Raw genomic sequence first — 18,261 nt, forward strand, 5'->3', positions numbered from 1 at the left:
ATAAGGTTACTATCACACGTCCATTTGTTTTGGACGAACAACTTTTTTTAATAATTTTTCTACCTGCAGTGCCACTGAAAGAAAGATACATGATTTTTTGGCTTCCTTTAACAAAAAATTGCGAGTTGTTTATTTTCAACAACCGATCAGCTATCAGCATCATATTCCCTATCATCAACAGTCATACTTAATAGAGAACTAGTTTTCTGTTTACATTGTAACCACAAAGGGATCTTTGGTGACTGGCTGTTTTATATAATGTGACGCAGCAACAAAATTAGACTAAAAGATTGTTCTTCCGAAATGTTTTGAATGTGTGATATTACCTTAAAAAGAATTTCATTGAATAATAATATAGTACACAGAAGGATTGGCGATATGGGTGAATGCATTGAAAATTCTTTATGCGAGTTCTCAGAAACAACTGAATTCCCTATTAAGCTTGAAGAGTCTACTTTGTCAGGAAATTAAGCTTTATTTTTAGATTATGAAAGATTTATAAAAGAAAAAATATTCCCAAAAATTATTATCTGTAAAATCTTAACACAACTACTAAACTAATACAAAAGGTGAAACAATATTTAACAAATTTAAGATTTTTGGACAGAGAGCGTAAGTAACATCCTCCCCATTGCTACTGATGATGCATATGCTATGGAAGGAAGACACTGAGGCTTTCTGGATTAAAACAGGCTACACTGAATGTATTACCTATTGTTGTCATTTATTGACATTTAATATCAAAAATCTTAGTGAATGTTTGCATGGTTGAGTATATTATATCCTTAAAATAATAACAATGTTAATAAAATCAAAACGCATGCCTTAAACACTTTTGATATTATAAATTGATTTTTAAATGAGAGAGTATTTATTCAACTTTATTTGGAAAATGATGAAGATTGTAATAGTTTACTACTTAAAATGAAAGTTTATTGGTTATCTAAAATAGCATGTTTGGATCTATTTTATGCACTTGGACTTGGTCAAAGAGCACATAAAATGCAATGATTCGCAGCTCAGTTTAATTAATTCAAAAAATGGCTTAGCTTATATGACTAACTTATTTGAACAAATTTTGCAAAACCAGTTTTAAGCTACAAAATGATCAATTAAATTCAATTGAAGCTAAAAGTTATAATACCTATATTTACTGCAAAACTTTTCCTATAAAAGCTAAATTTGAGAATTGAAGAATGCTCTTAGTTTATAGGTCTTTCAAAATTACAAAAACAAGATAAAGATTTGCTTGTTTATTGTCAACACTTAACAGCTCTTCATTCTGACATCAGCTTGGAAACATTCTTCCCCTGGTTATTCAAGATTGGGTGATCGCCCTTTTGCAAGCAGATCGACAAACTCAGATGAATCCAAACAAATACAGGAGAAATTTATTGAAATATCCATAAATGAGAAGCTGAAATCAATGTTTTGGAAAAGGATACCACAAGTTTTGGTTACAGAAACACATATGAATTTAATATCCTGTATTATGAGTCACTGTAATGCAGATGTTGATTGTTTTCCATTAACTTTCTATCTAGTAGTATGTGGATTTAGTGTACTTATAAGCCTCATCACAAAAAAAAAGAAGCTGAAATAATTAAAATTGGAAATTAAAACTCATGAAAACTTCGAAATGCTTCTAGCAAACATAGAGCCAAATATAAATATTCTGATGCCATTCCATCAGGTTCAACCATCTCTTCAGGGAAAAAATGTATTTTTGTATTTTCAAACAAGAGTTATAATTTAAATATCAAAATGTTTTATTTATATTTTAATTTTGCATCACCATTTACCATTCAAGATATTAAAGTTAAATTTGCAACTTTCCTGGTATGCAGTTAAGTAGAGGTATTTCTCTTGTGGATTCATGGTGAGGTTTTTTGCTATAAGAGAGGGTCCATAGGCACAGTAAGTTTGGGAACCCACTGACTTAGTTGTTTGTGGCAAGCTTCCACTTACATTTAAAGGTGGGAATAAATATTTCTTCACTATCATAGATGATTATAGTAAATTAGTAACTTTATAAAAAATAAAAATACCCAAAACCACCATAAACAAATTAAATATTTCAGAAATAGAAAATTAATTAGTTTATGCAATGCTACCAGTGATGAATTCTGTAACACGCAGTTTGAAAGGTACTTAGTCATAAATGGAATTAGTGTTGAATGTACAAATGTTTACACCTCAGAAGACCAGAAGATAAGGGTGTATGAATGTGTTAATTTCATGGCATTAAACGCAGTTAAAGCTATGCTTAATGATAGTAAAATGGGAAAAAATAGAGAGCAGAAACTCTTGGCTACTTTGCACATACCTGGAACATGATGTGTTATAAGAATAACCAAACCTCTTATGAAATCTTCAATAGAAAGTCCAGTGTTACTTATTTTAAACTATTTGGAGGTAAAAAACAGACTAGAAATAAATTAGAAATGAAATGCAAAGTAGGACTTATGGTACAATATGCCCAAGAAATTAGGCAAATAGAATATTGCTACCAGAAGAACGGAGATTAATAGAAACCATGTAATGTGAAGTTTGGTGAAAGAATGAATGCAGTAGATACCACCCTGTGCCAGAAACTTAAAAATTAGTTTAAAGTATTAGAATAGAAATGTTATTAGAGTCAGATAAAGAACAGGAAACTACTGAAATAAACAGAGTCATACTGAAAAGAAGACTCTGTTTACTTCAGTAGTTTTCTGTTCAAGACAAATTCATACTGAAAAGAAATTTCAGACCTAAACTGAGAAAGAAAAGCAGCTAAAAGACCATACGGGACATGTACAGATATATATTACAATGTAGATGGAACAGACACTCATTTTAGATCACATAACGACATCGAAAAATACTGAAACACTAAAAACATTTAATTTGAGAAAGATATGTTTGATTTTAGGGGCATAAACAAGTACTCCAGAAAAATTAATTTAGTTTTGTAGAAAAGGAGGGTAGTTCTGTAACTGAGGGAGCAAATTCTACAAAAATTTTTACCCAACAAAATTTTACAGAAGTATGGAAATCTGCAATGCCGCAAAATGGGATAATAACAAGGGTAAAAATTCAAACAATAATGAAAAAGAGTGTTTGGGTATTAGTTGAGAAGTCAGAAAGGAAAATATAGTAGAAACAAATAGGTCTATACAATAATGAAATGAAAAGAATGAAGTGGTTAAATATAAAATGCATCTTTGTCATACAGGAATTCAAGCAGAAAAGAGAAGATTTTGTTGATGCCTACCGTCCCTCAATTAATTTTTCAATCATATGAATATTTTTTACAAAACATGTACATTTGTACAGAAGGACTAGCTGTTAATTAGAGTGAAAACACTTATTTATATGTAAAAGCTAAATGAAAAAATATATATGATTCAGCCACAGGCCTTTACTGAAAGGAAAAGTGTGGTGGTGTGGTGTATTTAATTATGGCAAAGCACACTAGGGCTATCTGCCTAAGAGGAGGGATGCCTTTCGTGGAGGACTTTCTAAGGGAAACTGGCTCGTATACACGTTACACATGGGGAAAACCACGAAAACGCCCATGCAGCCAGCCCGTTCGCGGGATTCGAACCTCGGACCGAACTACCAGTGTTCAGCGACTTTACCGCTCGGCCGCTGGTGGGCGAAAGGAAAAGTAAAGGGTGTTTTATTACACAAGATCCTTTATGGTTTGCATCAGAATATCTGCGAATGGTTTTATTAATTGTCTTTATAAGAGCTTTAATGTTATTCTCTTGTTATATGTAAATGGTGTTATAAGTTTTAGTGAAGATCAACATTGTATAGATAAAGTTGACTAAGTTTTTTTATACTAAAGTTCTAGACAGAAGTAGAAAGTCATTTGAAATTGAATTCTTAGAAAACGGCAATAGGACAACAAAGCGAGATACATTAGCAAACATGCATCAAAGAAATTTTTGAAAAATTCAAACACTTTCAGATAACAATAACTGTACCTGCCATAACCAAAGGTATCATTCTCACAAAATTAGATTGTCCCTCTACAAATACAGATATTGATGAAATGCATAAATTACCTTTTCAAAATCTATTAGGATATTTGTTTTTGTAGATACTATGAATAGGTCTTATATCACATATGTGGTAAATATCACAATTTTAGAACCTAGGCATTATACATAGGGAAGTACTGTTGAAATTGCTCAATCTCAACAGTACTCAATCATATAAGTTAAACTTATCGAGAATTAAACATTTAAATATTATCCAGATACTTATCATGCAAGTAATAGGAATGACCGATGATGGGTGGATTCATATTATATTTAAACATAGTACCGGTAATTTGCAAAGTATTAGACCTCAAGTTCATCTCCAGTAAATTAAATAATGCAAACGTATTTACAGAAGCAGTAATAGCTATGGATTTGAAAAAGGTTTGTTTAACTTTTACAATATTTAAGAAATGTGTCAACATTATACTGAAACGTGACATATTTTATGTGTTTGCAAGTTTTCTTTTACTTTGCATGAGAAAAGGAAGCTATTGTTGGCTTAATGTTTTGCTTTTTCCTCAGGCATATTTGATCAGAGCCTAGTCGGCAGTAAACTGACAGGGTTGCCACTGACTGGCCAATGATAGTTTTGGTAAATTGGGCAATAATGTGTCAAGTGAATTTAATAATATGGAGTCTGTGAACTCAAGCCTTTTTTTTTTTTTTTTTTTTTTTTTTTTTTGGCTTTGGCTTTTATATAAAGGCTGCTGTTGCAACCCAGTTATCTTAAACTGTGAGTAAAATAAATGTTAGTTTTATTTTAGATGTGTTTCTGCTTTTTATTTCTGAAAAGCAAAGCATGTTTTTCAGCATATTGCTACACCTTTCCAATGTACTACTTAGCCTCTTTAAATACAAAAAAGGGGGAAGGAGTTTTCCCCCTCTCCAAGCTGTATAGCTTTCTACAAAAAATTGTTTTTTACATATTGCCTATAGCAGTAAATATCCAAAAGAATTTAAAATGACTATGCAAAATATAATTTTTACAATCAGGTAAAATAATCTATATTTTTCTAATTAATTCTTACATTTTATACATATATTAAATAGATACTTACCCCACCCAAGATTTTTATGTCTTGAGCTAGATTATTTTCTTGCCTAAAGGATTTCAAATCCAAATAAAAAGTTTTTTTGCTGAAAGGTTTTGCATGTCCTTTTTCTTGCTTTGCAGTCTTCATATTGAAAACGTTGCGAAATCCTACTTAGCTTAATTTAAGAAAATAACATAATATATTTGCTACTGCCCATCAAGTACTTGAAATCCTTAGCATAAAAGCATATTTCGCATGTTTTACACAAGAGTGTTTTCATGTGAAAAGGTCCTTCCTGCATGAGTAAACATTTGTAGATTATCTATAAATATGGTACCTGCAAAATATAATATAATGAGACATTTGTAAAACCATAAGAGAAAAATATATACAGTTATTGTTAGTTATTTAATTTTTGCTATTTTTTGTTAATAACTATTATTACTTATAAATTTTTAATTAATATTTGATTACATCAACATAAAAACTACCAATGAAATTTCCACTGATAATGCAGCATCTGAGACTACCAAAAAAAGTTTTTAAATTACTCATGAATTACATGGCACTAATCTTTGACCTATTCCTGTAAAACATATATAATGTTTTTTTTTTTTTTTTTTTTTTTTTTTTCTTTTAATTTGCATTATTCTTAATGGTCTTTGAAATGCCCTATCTTTATTTGTATTTCCAAATCATCTTCACAAGTAACCCCAGAAATGCCCCCATTTCCATTTATGTTAAATAAAAATTTTCTTAAATTTTAAAAACACAAAATATATCATTTTCATCAAGAGACATAAAATGACAACATATTTATGTTTCAGTATCAAAAGCCAGTGTATTTACAGTGTATTACTAAAATTTGAAAAAAAGTAAAGTTTGATTCCAGCTAAATTTTCATTTCTTCAATGAGAATACATTTTATGTTTTTAATTTTAAATTTAATTGAAAACTTGAGTCACAAAAAAACATGGTCAGTGTTTATTTTCCCCTCTTTTCTTAGTATCTTATATCATACACTTGAACACATCAAAAACATTCGATATTATCAATAAATGCTTTGCTACCTCCCTCGTCCCACTTCTAGTTTTTCCTGCTTAATATTTAGCATCTATTATATGTTTCTAAAAAATTCCGAGTTTATTTTTTTGATTTTATTATATTGTTAGCCATTTGAATATACTTCTTATTGTCAGGATGTAAGTTAAAATGCCACAACACAGGTATATAGCTGCCTAAATCCCTTTTAAAAATATCACATATACCTATAATTAGGCTTCTGAAAATGACACGATCGGTCCCAGATAGCTAATTATGTCTAGGACTCTCTTGAATAGAAACACATAATAAGTAGCCATAAAAGCCGAAATAGAAGAAATTAATTATAGACGAGAGTTCCCCCCCCCCTTCTATAAAGTATAAAACTTAAAAAAAAAAAAAAAAAAAGTTTTTACCAAGATCCAGGTATTTTAGGATGTGATGAAAAGCGGATTTACTTCACTTCACAGGCTGAAAAGGAGGTTTGTCTCTGACCAGTGAGCCCGTCGGCAGCGTCAGAAAGTGCAATTTGACTAACAAAAACATTATGCTTTGTATCTGGTAGGATTGACATGGTATGCTCCACAATGAGTATCTGGAAAAAGGTAAAGGTGTACAGCAAGATTCAAATCTGTGTTGATGTTGCTATCAAGAAAAAACGTTGAACGGAATTCTGGCACAAACAAGCAAAACCACATGTTCACCAGATGGACTCTGTATGGACTCAAATGGGATCTTCTGCCACATCCACCATATAATCCTGACATTGCTACTTCAGACTTCTACCTTTTTTCACACCTACAGCTACATCTTGCTCGTGTTATCTTCCATTCTATACAGGATATCCAAAATGAGGTTGATCTGTTTTTGAACTCACAACCACATTTCTGGACCGAAGACTTTGAAAAACTCCCAAAACATCGAAAGAAAAATCATAGATTTGGGTGTCATTACTATCTGCACTAAAGGCGCTCCTTTCATGCATTTTTTTCTAACTTTATTAAAAAATTTTTTTGATGGGAAAACTTTCATTACAACCAGATATTTATGGATTGTTAGAAAGAATATTCCAGTGTAGCAATAAATAAAGGTTATCAAATATTGCTGGAGATGTTTTACACCAACATATGAGCTGATATAACTGATAAGTACCACTGAATGTAATTAAATATATATATTAATTCAGAATTTGAATTAACTACAACCACAAAGCTTGGAATATTAGTATGTTTTTATTTTGAAATTCAAGTGTGGAGGCAAGTCTGAAAAGCAAGATAAATTCTTTTGAAAAAAATTTCTTGATATTTAATTTAAATTTTATTTACCGAGATTCTAAAACCTTGCATTGACTGCAAAAATAATTACCAAGTCTGAATACCTGCAATAAAAAAAAGCAAAATCTCAAACTGAAAGTGCATTGCACCTTTACCTGACACTTTAGAAATTGATTAAGATATCAAGATCTCTGTTCAGTTCATGGGCAGCTAATAGAAAATTTAACACTGAAAAAAAAAAGTTAGACACTTTCCAAGTTTTTGGATATATAATTTGATGGTTATTTAAAACTGGATATTTCCTGTATTCTTAGATGTAATATTAACTTAACTGTTAAATCAAATCTTAGTCATTTATATCATCTTCAAAGCATAAATGCTTCGAATCTGATTTTCTCTTCTGAACTGCTAAATATAGGGTTTTAAAGTAAGTTTCCCACCATCACAAATATTGACTGCACAAATAGTTCCCATGGCGTGTTTAATCATATTTTGTCAAACAATTTTTGGCATTTGAAGGAAAGAGACTTGCTTTAGAACACTGTGTTTTGAAATCTGTAAAATAAAACCATTATCATTAAGTACAAGGTGTCTGAAAATGGAACTCATACTACCATTTACTTCCGGTTCTGCTGTAAAAAGTCAGCTACAGAATGTCATCAAATCATGTGTATATGTTTAGGTACTAATGTTGTATCATATAACACTATGAAGGTTTAGTACCAAAAGTTCAAAAACAAGGACTAGAGATAGAATGCTCTGGCCGGCCTACTGATGTTCACGAGGCCCAACTGCGAGAACTTGTGGGAGAAGATCGGTATGCAACCACTCAAGAGCTTGCTAAGGAGTTAGACGTACTTGACATACAAGTTCAATCGCTGGGTGCCACATGAGCTGACTCAAGAAAATAAGGACAGATGTGCTTGGGCCTGCACTAATCTGCTCGCTAATTAAAGCTCGAATATGCTCGCAAGTCGAATATCAACGCAAAGGGCATAATTCCAGACTGGACAGTTACTTGTGATGAAAAGTGGATTTACTTCAACAACACAGGCTGAAAAGGGTGTTGGTCTGCACCCGGTAAGCATGTTGGCAGCGTCGCAAAGCGCAATTTGCTAACAAAAAGATCACACTTTGTATCTGGTAGTACTGCTGTCGTATTATCCACAAAAAGTATCTGGGAAAAGGTAAAACCATCGACAGTAAGGTGAACAGCAAGATGCTAGTCTGTGTCGACAAGAAAAAATATCAAACTATGTTCCGACGCAATAAGGTAATGTTCCATCAAGATAATCCTATGCTTTTTTTCACACCTGTAGTTGCATCCTGCTGGTGCTATCTTCCATTCTGTGCAAGACATCCAAAATGAGGTTGATATGTTTTTGAACATGCAGTCACTAATCTTCTGGGCCAAAGGCTTTGAAAAACTACCAAAACGTTGGGAGAAAATCATAAATTGGGTGGTGATTTCTACTAAACTTACTGCTTTAATACTAGTTTAATTTTTAAATCCTCTTTTGATAACGCTGTGGATTTAACAATTTGGGAATTGCCCAGTGACAAAAAGTCTGCAATATAATTTTTTCAAAGAAAAGGCATTATTTATTATAGAAAATTATAATTCAGAAGTCAGTAACAAAAATCAGCGTTATCAGCGCTGATTTTTGTTATTTGACTTCTGAATTAGTATTTCTTCGATGTGTTATTGTGTCTTAATTATAGAAAATTATGTTTGAACAACCAACGAGATGAAACAATGCTTTAGAGATAACTCGGTAGCCACAGAGTTATGTTTAGCCTTTTTTTATATAAATTATAATAATGATATGAAATAGTTATTCACTCTTATGCTTCCATTCAGTTATGTTTATCCTTTTTATATAAATTATAATAATAAAAAGTATTATATGAAATTAACCTTTTATCTACATTAAAACAATAATCTTAGATAATTATTTACTATTATACTCCTTTTTGCATTAGGGTTGCCACAATTATTTTTGGCAGCACTGGCATCAGCAATAGTTTGGCGATTTTTTGCGGTCCTCAAAACGGAATAGTACCGAATAGATTTCTCAAAATAAACCGGAAAATCATTCAAGATTTTTCTTGAACATATAAATTTTAGGATTACTGAAATAGTGACTTATGCTCTGATCAATTGGATAATATTCCCATTTGATTGATGAAAACAGATAAATCTGAATAATGTAGAAACTATAATCTATACTATTAAATCTGTGCGTGTCTGTCTGATTGTTTGTTTGTGGCACTATCTCCTATAGAACGGCAGGGAGTTGACCTTCAAGAGAGGTACCCCCTACCAGATTCCAAAAATTCGCGGGAAGCCATTTCGACTATTCTCAGCTTTATAAGACTTTAATTAGCAGAGATATTAATTCAAAACTCTGAAAACACTCCTTTTCGCCCTCATTTTTCTGAGAGGCCACAGTCTTGCATGCTGGAGATAAAAATTTGCTTTGTTTCGAAAATTGTTGCCACTCCTCGCTTTCAAATCATAGAGTTTGTTAATAAAAAATTTGGGTACTTTTCCGTTTCGCCAGCGCAAATCTCGCTCGCCAAGCAGACTTTATTGGTGACAACATACAGTATACACATAAAAATTTTTAACAAATGTTAGTTCTAATAATTTTTCATTTTGAAGGCATAAACATTTTAATATTGTTTAAAATTTTGTAAAAAGCCAATAAATAAAGACAATAAATTTGTAAAAAAACATTAATTTAAGAATTTACTATGCTTTCATGGTTCAACATCCTGATTCGCCGGTTCATATCACTTGCCCCCAAGTACTTTCATCTCACGTAAACTACGTTACAAAAATCTAATTCTCTCCATAATTATCTACATTAATTTCAAGTTAAATCTTAATTTGGAATACAAGTTTAAATGCAAGAATTGTTCCAATTTGTACAAATAGCTTACTCAGAAATTATGTAAAACCACAGTGCTTTACTTTGCTGGTGCATTCCTCTAGAATTGATGAATTTAACACTTGACTTTGCCTTTACTATATTTTTGTCTTCGGGTGAGCAGTGTGATTGCTTCCTAATTGACTTAATTACCACGAATGGTCTTAGGTCATAAAATTGAACTATCTGGTAAAAATTCTATGTAATTTTATGACAGTATTGAAAAAAAAAAACAATCTGATAAGAAATGGCTGTGACTTGTTTTGAAAATGAGGCGTAAAACGTTACCAGCAAGGATATTCCGTTTGGCATCAGTTGTACCATTCATTATTGGTGCCTTTATCGCCTGCACCGGCAAAATGGAAAAGTTCCAAAATTTGTATGTTTTACAAAATATAAAATAAAAATACCACTGCAAACTTTAAACATATTGTTATTATATACGGTCGTATTCTGATGCTGCAGAAAGCATGCGATTTCATGTGACGTCATTGTTTGTCAAAAACTTTTCATTAATGTCAGCATTTTAAATAAATAACTGCTGTTGACAACTTTTTGTTTCAGGTAAGTATAACTGGCATAATATATTAATTATTTTATTGATGTTGAGAAAATGTTAAATTAAATTTAAATATGACATATATATTAACCTGAACTGGCAAATGTTTTTGTTTCCTAATTTGGCAATAAAAAAATTATTTACAAATTGGTTGTTGCTTGGAAAGAATGAAACGCTTTCATTCATAATGAGATGTTTTCGTAGATATGCTTTTCAGGTGTACATAGAAGTAACAAATTTTAGTTTGGCTGCAGCCCGCTAGTACAGTCAAAAGTCGTTAATCCGGACCTCAAAGCTACAAACTTTCTGCTCGTGCGTAACGCATGTGCATAATACTTTTATGCATCCGCATAAGCATGTGCGCATGCACATAATACGTTTACGCATGCGCGTTTAACGTATAACGGGCGGTATAAGCTAAGCTAAAATTATCTAATTATCTATTTCAGTTAATGTTGCAGATTGCGTTGTTCCTTAACCCCCCGAGCAGTACGGCTCTTTTCAGGAAACGACGTAAAAATAATCGTGTTTTCTTACCAGGTCTGTCGCAAAAACGGCAAGCATTTTTACTCAAACTACTTCAAAAGCGGGTCCCCTTACCACGTGAATATAATTAAGCTAATTCTCTCCTCCGTTGAATTTAGCGAGTGAAATTAGTTTTTCTCCCTATGGTATCTTCGTCACAAGACTGGTTGCTAAAATAGTATTTTATCTCCTATTTGGCTACGTTATAATTTGCACACTAACACATATGCTCTATATTACTCATACCTTAAATCAAGATATGTGCTGAATACAAAAAGTTAGTCAATATACATCATTAAGAGAAACTACGTAAAATGCTTTAAATTTCCAGTTTCTTTAAGGAATTGCTTCGATAATGGTGAAAAATTAATCTTGCATTTTTTTATCCTTATTTTCTGAGGAAATACTTTTTAATATACAAAGGGAATTTGTGAGAATTTTTTTCTCTCGTGTTCCAATTTTTCGAATACAAATTACAGTCAAAAGTCGTTAATCCGGACTCGTCGGGACTTCGGCAATTCCGGATTATCGATTTTTCCGGATTATAGATCATCAGTTTAAATCTCGTAAGATGGCATGAAGAAATTCTAAAATTAAAAATTTGAAACTGTAATTTATGAAATAAAGAACAATTATGATCTAAAGGGTATCAAAATTTACAAAAAAAAGCTTAATATTTATTTGTTTACTTTATTAAACATTTCTTTCAATGTAAGTTGTTTAAGTTGCTTCGTTTTATGTGATAATACTTTCTCTTTAATTCTATTAAACAGACATAATTTCTTGTTCAGTTACAAAGTTCCGCTGTTCAAGTCCCGTTAATTGCTATGCCGAAAATACCGACTAACTTGTCAATCGAAATTTTTTCGTTTTCACTAACCTCTCTGTCCCATTCTTCATGTCTTTATCCATTTTTTGCAGCAATTCCACTTTTTGTTTGACGGACATTGAAACATACTTTCGTTTTGTACGACCCTTAGGGAGCTCCAGAATCGGAAATTCTATTTGACATAATCGAAAGTTCAAGTTTACTTTTATAGTATTGCTCTTAGAGTCTGCAAAAAATAATAAGCCGGATCCAATTCGAAAATTAAGGAACAATGCAATCATCAACATTAACTGAAATAGATAATTAGATAATTTTAGCTTATACCGCCCGTTCTACATAAAACATGCACGCGAAAACGTATTCTGCACTTGCGCACACGCATATGCGCAGTCGTAAAAGGTCTTATGCGAACGCGTAAACGCCTATGCGCATGTGTCAACGCGGCGCATGTGCAGAAAGTTTTTAGCTTTGAAGTCCGGATTATGGGTGTCCGAATTAACAACTTTTGACTGTACTCGCAACTTATTTTAATATTATGTTTATATTTAATTTTCAAATATTATAAGTTTATTCCACTATAAAGTATTAGATTTAAATAATTCTTTAGATTGCATCATAAAATTTATTAGTAGTTAGTTATTTATGGCATCATTTTGACTTGTGAGAAATAAATGTTGTAATCGCGAAACATTTCGATTTTCATATTTCAAAGGAAATTTCCATTTTGAATAGTTCCATCATGACGTTTACATATACATATGTCGCATATCTTAACATAAAATGTTGAAATTTTATATTTGGGACTTATGACTAGTTTTAGCGCGACGTATGTATGCATGTATATCGCATAACTCAAAAACGGTTAACCGTAGAATGTTGAAAGTTTCTGCATGGGGCATCTGTATAGCATCTAATTGTGAACCTCCCTTTTTTATTGCAATCGGCAGTGCCAAAGGGGCATTTTGAAATGGAAGATCATATCTCATTTTCAAACGAAATAGGTTTAAATGAAGTTTAGCAAAAATTGCGTTTTATTTATTTGTCGTACAAGGAAGTCATGTGGTGTCCGCATCAGATTTTTTAAGATGTTTCAAAATAAATAAATATATGATTTGAATATCAAATGATCTCAAATGTATCAGCTTTATTTGTTTGTAAATATTCTACAAGGAAGACAAGAAATAATCTAAATAGCATACCTTTAGAAGAAACACATTAAATACATTGTCTTTTCAAGAAAAGTTGAAATTTTAAAGAATAACTGATTAAATTTTCTTTAAATCCTTTTAAAAAACATTACATATAAAACCAGTTATGGTTTTCAGAAAGACAATTTAAGGAGGAAAATATTGTTTTAGAACGAATATCGCACAATATTTCCACCTTAAATTGTTTTTCTGAAAAATATTTGTGTAATATTCATTCTAAAGTAATATTTTTACTCATAAATTTGGTATGCTTAAATTTATGTTATCTACCTGTATATAATATAAGCAGTCAGTTCAACCACAATGTAACAATTATACAAGCTCTGTGTAAAGATCGATTTCTATCATCTATGTCCATCTGTTCTATAATCTATTTCTAACTCTATAATCAGCCAAAGTAGTGTTATAATTATCCTTTTGAATATTGGAACGGGTAAAATATATCAATATGAAATATGCGATCAAGTAAAATTATCTCATTGCTGTTACAGGAGGATGTTGTGTGTAAAACGTCCTTTAAAAGGTGGCAAAAACACATAAGTGTTTTAGGTTTAGTTTTATTTATTTGATTGCGGCAAAACAAGTATTCGTAAGTATTATCTGCCTAATGAAGGCATGCTTTTGTGGAGAACTGCCTAAGGAAAACTGGCTGGCACTGACGTTAACACATAAGGAAAACCATGAAAGCCTCCATGGAGTCAGCCTGTTCGCCAGAACTAGACACTGGCTCCAAGTACTAGTGTTCAGAGATATTATCGCTGTATTATGTTAGAATTTTAAATCTATGTGATCTTTAAGTTATTTAGCAGATACTATGTAACAGCAAATTATTAAATTCTCAATGACTCGATTCAAGTAATTTTCTATAAAACTGGGCCTTCTGATGGCCGATTGGATAAGCCCAAAGAATTTGATTTTTCGACCTGGGCCAGAATCATGGCAAATGCCTGGCTGCATTTGTGGATTTCTCCATAGGGAGTACAAATGTGAGGTAGGTTTCCTTACAGAATCCTTCACGAAAGCATTACGCTCTTTAGGCAGATAACCTTAGTATTTTTCATCGCTTACAGTTAAATCAAATTAGCTTCCGATAAAGTGTGATGTAAAAGTAGGACCGAGGAAGTAAGACAGTGCTCTATATACATATATCGTTCTGAGGAAGTACGATATACATACACAGAGAAAGTATGGCATAAAAATAGGCAGTAAATACATTTGAAGTGTTGAAACTTTTTTCGAAGGAGAATAAAATGCAAACAATATTTTGCTTCTAGACATACTTTCCAAACTGGGATAAATCAGAGTGCAGAATGCACTTAAAACAAATTAGCTTGAATAATTTTATCAAAAAACTTATTCATGAATGAGAAATCATAAACACAATTTTTGTTATTTTTTACGTTGTAGAACATTAGGTATTTTGGAAGCAGAAAAAATGAAAAATAAGCAATGCCGGGAAGCGAACCATGGACCTTTCAATTGCGCAATTCGCCAGGATTTTGGTTTTGCACTTCCTAGTTTTTATCAATTAACATAAAATTAGCATTTCATGGGAAAAAAAAAAAAAAAAAAAGCATTTTTTGTTTATCTTTAATTTAAACAACAAAGGGATTAGAATTTTTGTTACTTTGCAAAAAGTACTTAGTAAAAAGATGGATTTCGAATTTGAAATGTTTTTGCTATTTGGTTAGTAAATTAATTAATATAAAGTAGTATACTACTTAGTTAACTATGTTTTTATTGGGAACCATTTAAGGACATATTATAACAGTGGAAATTACTTTTGTTCTTTTTGAAGTTCCTCTATACATTATAAAATTAACCAATTGATCAAAATTTGCATTATACAATAAAATAAGTACTGTAACACAACAACAACGATAAATAGCCTTCTTATATAACAGCCCAAATTAAAATTACTAACTAAAAACAACGAACGTGGAGACATTTCTATTATGTAGTAAAGTAAGCTTCAAAATACTTGTATTTTGGAAGAACTGGTCAGAAATTATGTGAAAAAAAAATTTCATTTTTAAAAATTTTCTTATAATGTGTCTGCTTATTTTAAGCCATTTTATCTAGTAATAACAACTTGATATTGTTACAGATTAAAAATAATGAATGCAATATCATCCATATTTCGAAATGGGCTTATTTACTTATGCTGTTATAACTACTAATAACTGTTGATGAAACATTTCCACAGCAACATAATTTTGATCTGCTATGCAAGTTTATTTATGTGTTTATTTCTTAACAAATATTGAATCGTTGAATGTAAAAAAAAAAAGCATTAATAAAATCTTTAAATGCCTGTCTTTGAATTTGAGTTCTGCTCAAATTCATTTCAAATATTCCAAATCTCTTTATGTACATTGATTTCAATGCGATTTTTATTAGAAAAAAATTCAACGAGTTTGATTTTCTTACATAATTGTAATTACATTGTTCAACGCAAAATAACTAGCATATTTAAACAAGAGACTATTACAAGACTTTGCTAGGATCCTGCTAGCCGCGCAGGATGCTTTGTTAGAAGGAAACAACTGATTGAAAGTATGTGTTCAAATTATCACATCTGTCATTTATCTGTCGAAGAAAAGGTAGGACTTTTGTATGAGTACGTTTCAAAGCTTGTTTTTCCGTTCTGTAAGTATGCCAATCTCCAGGGGTGTAATTACTCTTTTACGACAAATCTGAACTGCTGCAGTTCTTCCAAAACGTGAAGAGAATACATTGCCATCTGCTATTCTGAACTATTTTGTACTTTATTTAAACATACAGAAGGTTACAAGTATAGGTTTTTTGCACATCTACAGTTATTGTTTTCTAATTACTGTCATGTAATATAAATGCAAAAGCATTTAATATTTATTTAGTCTTTCGCATAACATATCAAAACAAATTTCTCTTAAGTCATCTGTTTATGGCTGAAGTTGCTATGTGTATTTCTTTAATTTATGCAATGAAAGTTAAAAATACAGCCATCAATAAAAAATATAAAAATTCTGCACATGTGAAAATAAAATGATGGTAAAATGCTTGAACACCATTCAAAAAAATCATGTTTGAGCTAAAATATTAATGTCTTTCAAAATCTTTTCTAACATACGTGAGAATTTTCTATAAAGAGGCAAGCTTTTTTTTACTGCTTAGACCTAGAGTACTTTTTTTTTACTTCTTACTAAACAATCATAGATCCTTTCCCAGATTTTACTAATCAGGTCTTGCTGGCCTAAGATGTAATACTTTGATAAAGAAATTCTAAAAAGTTTAGCTTTTTTTTTTTATTTCAATAATTCTGAATACCTATAAAAATTCGGACTACTACAAATTTTATTAAAACTCATCCTATGATTTAAAAAGTTGCTTCAGACCACTGACGAAGTTTTTAAATTAAAAAGAAACTGTATTTGATATGGTAATGAAGTTAAAATATCATTGCACCTGCTTAGACAATATTCAATCAAAGAATGCTACTATTTTAGAGAATTCTATGCATTTCAAATAAAAAATAGCACAAATAATTATTATATATTCAGATTATACACGATACTGAGTCATTCGCCAACAACATACTACATTCAAAAAACAATAAAAAATTTTTTTAAAAAAATCTGACAGGTTTCAGATTTTAAATTATGTCCAAAAGGACATTTCTTTAACGTTTTGTGTGCTACCTTTATTTATTAAATATCATGTTCTTTGCACTTACACCATAAAATTCAGTTCAATAGCAATGTCGATAATTAATTTTAAAATCAGCATATATTTAAAATTTCCGGTACACAATTCTGCGAGCTAGAGGTAAAAAGGTTTCCACCTCCGTAGAGTGTTGCTATTGCTTGCTTTAAAATCGTTGAGTTCGTTACTCAAAAATTCATTAAAGTTTCACAAAATATGAAATAGATAATAGAACAAATTCCAAATTTCAAATTTGGTTTTCCACATGCCCATATTCGTAGGAGGATTACGTCATTCAAACTTGGATGGCCTTTTTTCAAACCTTTTTCTATCACAATGCGAGATACATACATTTACGCAGATTTTTCATTATTTAATTACTTCAAATGTAATGCGGGACTCTAACATTTGGTGGCAACAGTCTGAAAAGTGATTCGCCATTTATAGTGATTCAACGCAAAATCACAAAAACAAGAACAGTATTAGTATTTCAAACAATAGTCTCTCAAGGACTATTGTTTGAAATACTAATACGCCCCTTTGGACTAATAAATAAAAATATGAAAGGTTTCAGATTTTAAACTACGTCCAAAGGAGCGTTTTTAACGTTTTGTGTGTTACCTCATTAAATATCATGTTCTACGTACTCAAACCATAAAGTTCAGTTCAACAGCAATATCTCAAAATTATTTTTAAATGAGCGTATCTTAGAGTCTCTCGCGCTGGAGATAAAAATGGGAATTTTTTCGTATGGTGTTGACATTACTCACTTTGAAATCGTTTAGTTTTTTAATCAAAAATTTGTTGATGTGTTATAAAATATGAAATCGATAATAAAACAAATTTCAAATTCAAATTAGGGCTTCCACATGCCCATATTGTATGGCAGATTACGTTATTTAAATTTTGATAGCTCTAGGTACCGTTGTTTTATCACAGTGCTAGAAACATATGTACATTCATGCAGATTCTTCATTATTTAATTTCTTTAGTACAGAGCGATTTCTTAATACAGAGCGATAATATTTAGTGGCAACAATTTGAAAACTGATTCGCTGTTTATAGTTTTCAATGAAAAATGCCAAAGCGAAATTAAAAGTCCTTCAGGGCAAATTGCCCCTTTGGACTAAAAATAAAGTA

At 31.1% G+C, this 18,261-nt stretch overlaps 1 protein-coding gene across 3 annotated transcripts in view; it reads right to left on the reverse strand.

Annotated features, from left to right (window-relative positions):
- The window catches only part of LOC118192021 (uncharacterized), a 111,102-nt gene that overhangs the window by 81,024 nt on the left and 11,817 nt on the right, over positions 1-18,261 (reverse strand). For 2 of the 3 annotated variants that reach the window (XM_085819319.1, XM_085819322.1), the window contains one exon: positions 5,093-5,405. In XM_085819319.1, the coding sequence (XP_085675445.1) occupies positions 5,093-5,215 (123 nt within the window). In that variant the 5' untranslated portion in view covers positions 5,216-5,405. Of the gene's footprint in view, positions 1-5,092; positions 5,406-18,261 lie in introns of those variants that run through there. The other variant, XM_085819324.1, reaches the window with a different exon arrangement.

Source organism: Stegodyphus dumicola, chromosome 1, assembly GCF_044657685.1.
Source record: "Stegodyphus dumicola isolate Sdum_Otavi_A_Nest chromosome 1, ASM4465768v1".
NCBI lineage: Eukaryota > Metazoa > Arthropoda > Arachnida > Araneae > Eresidae > Stegodyphus > Stegodyphus dumicola.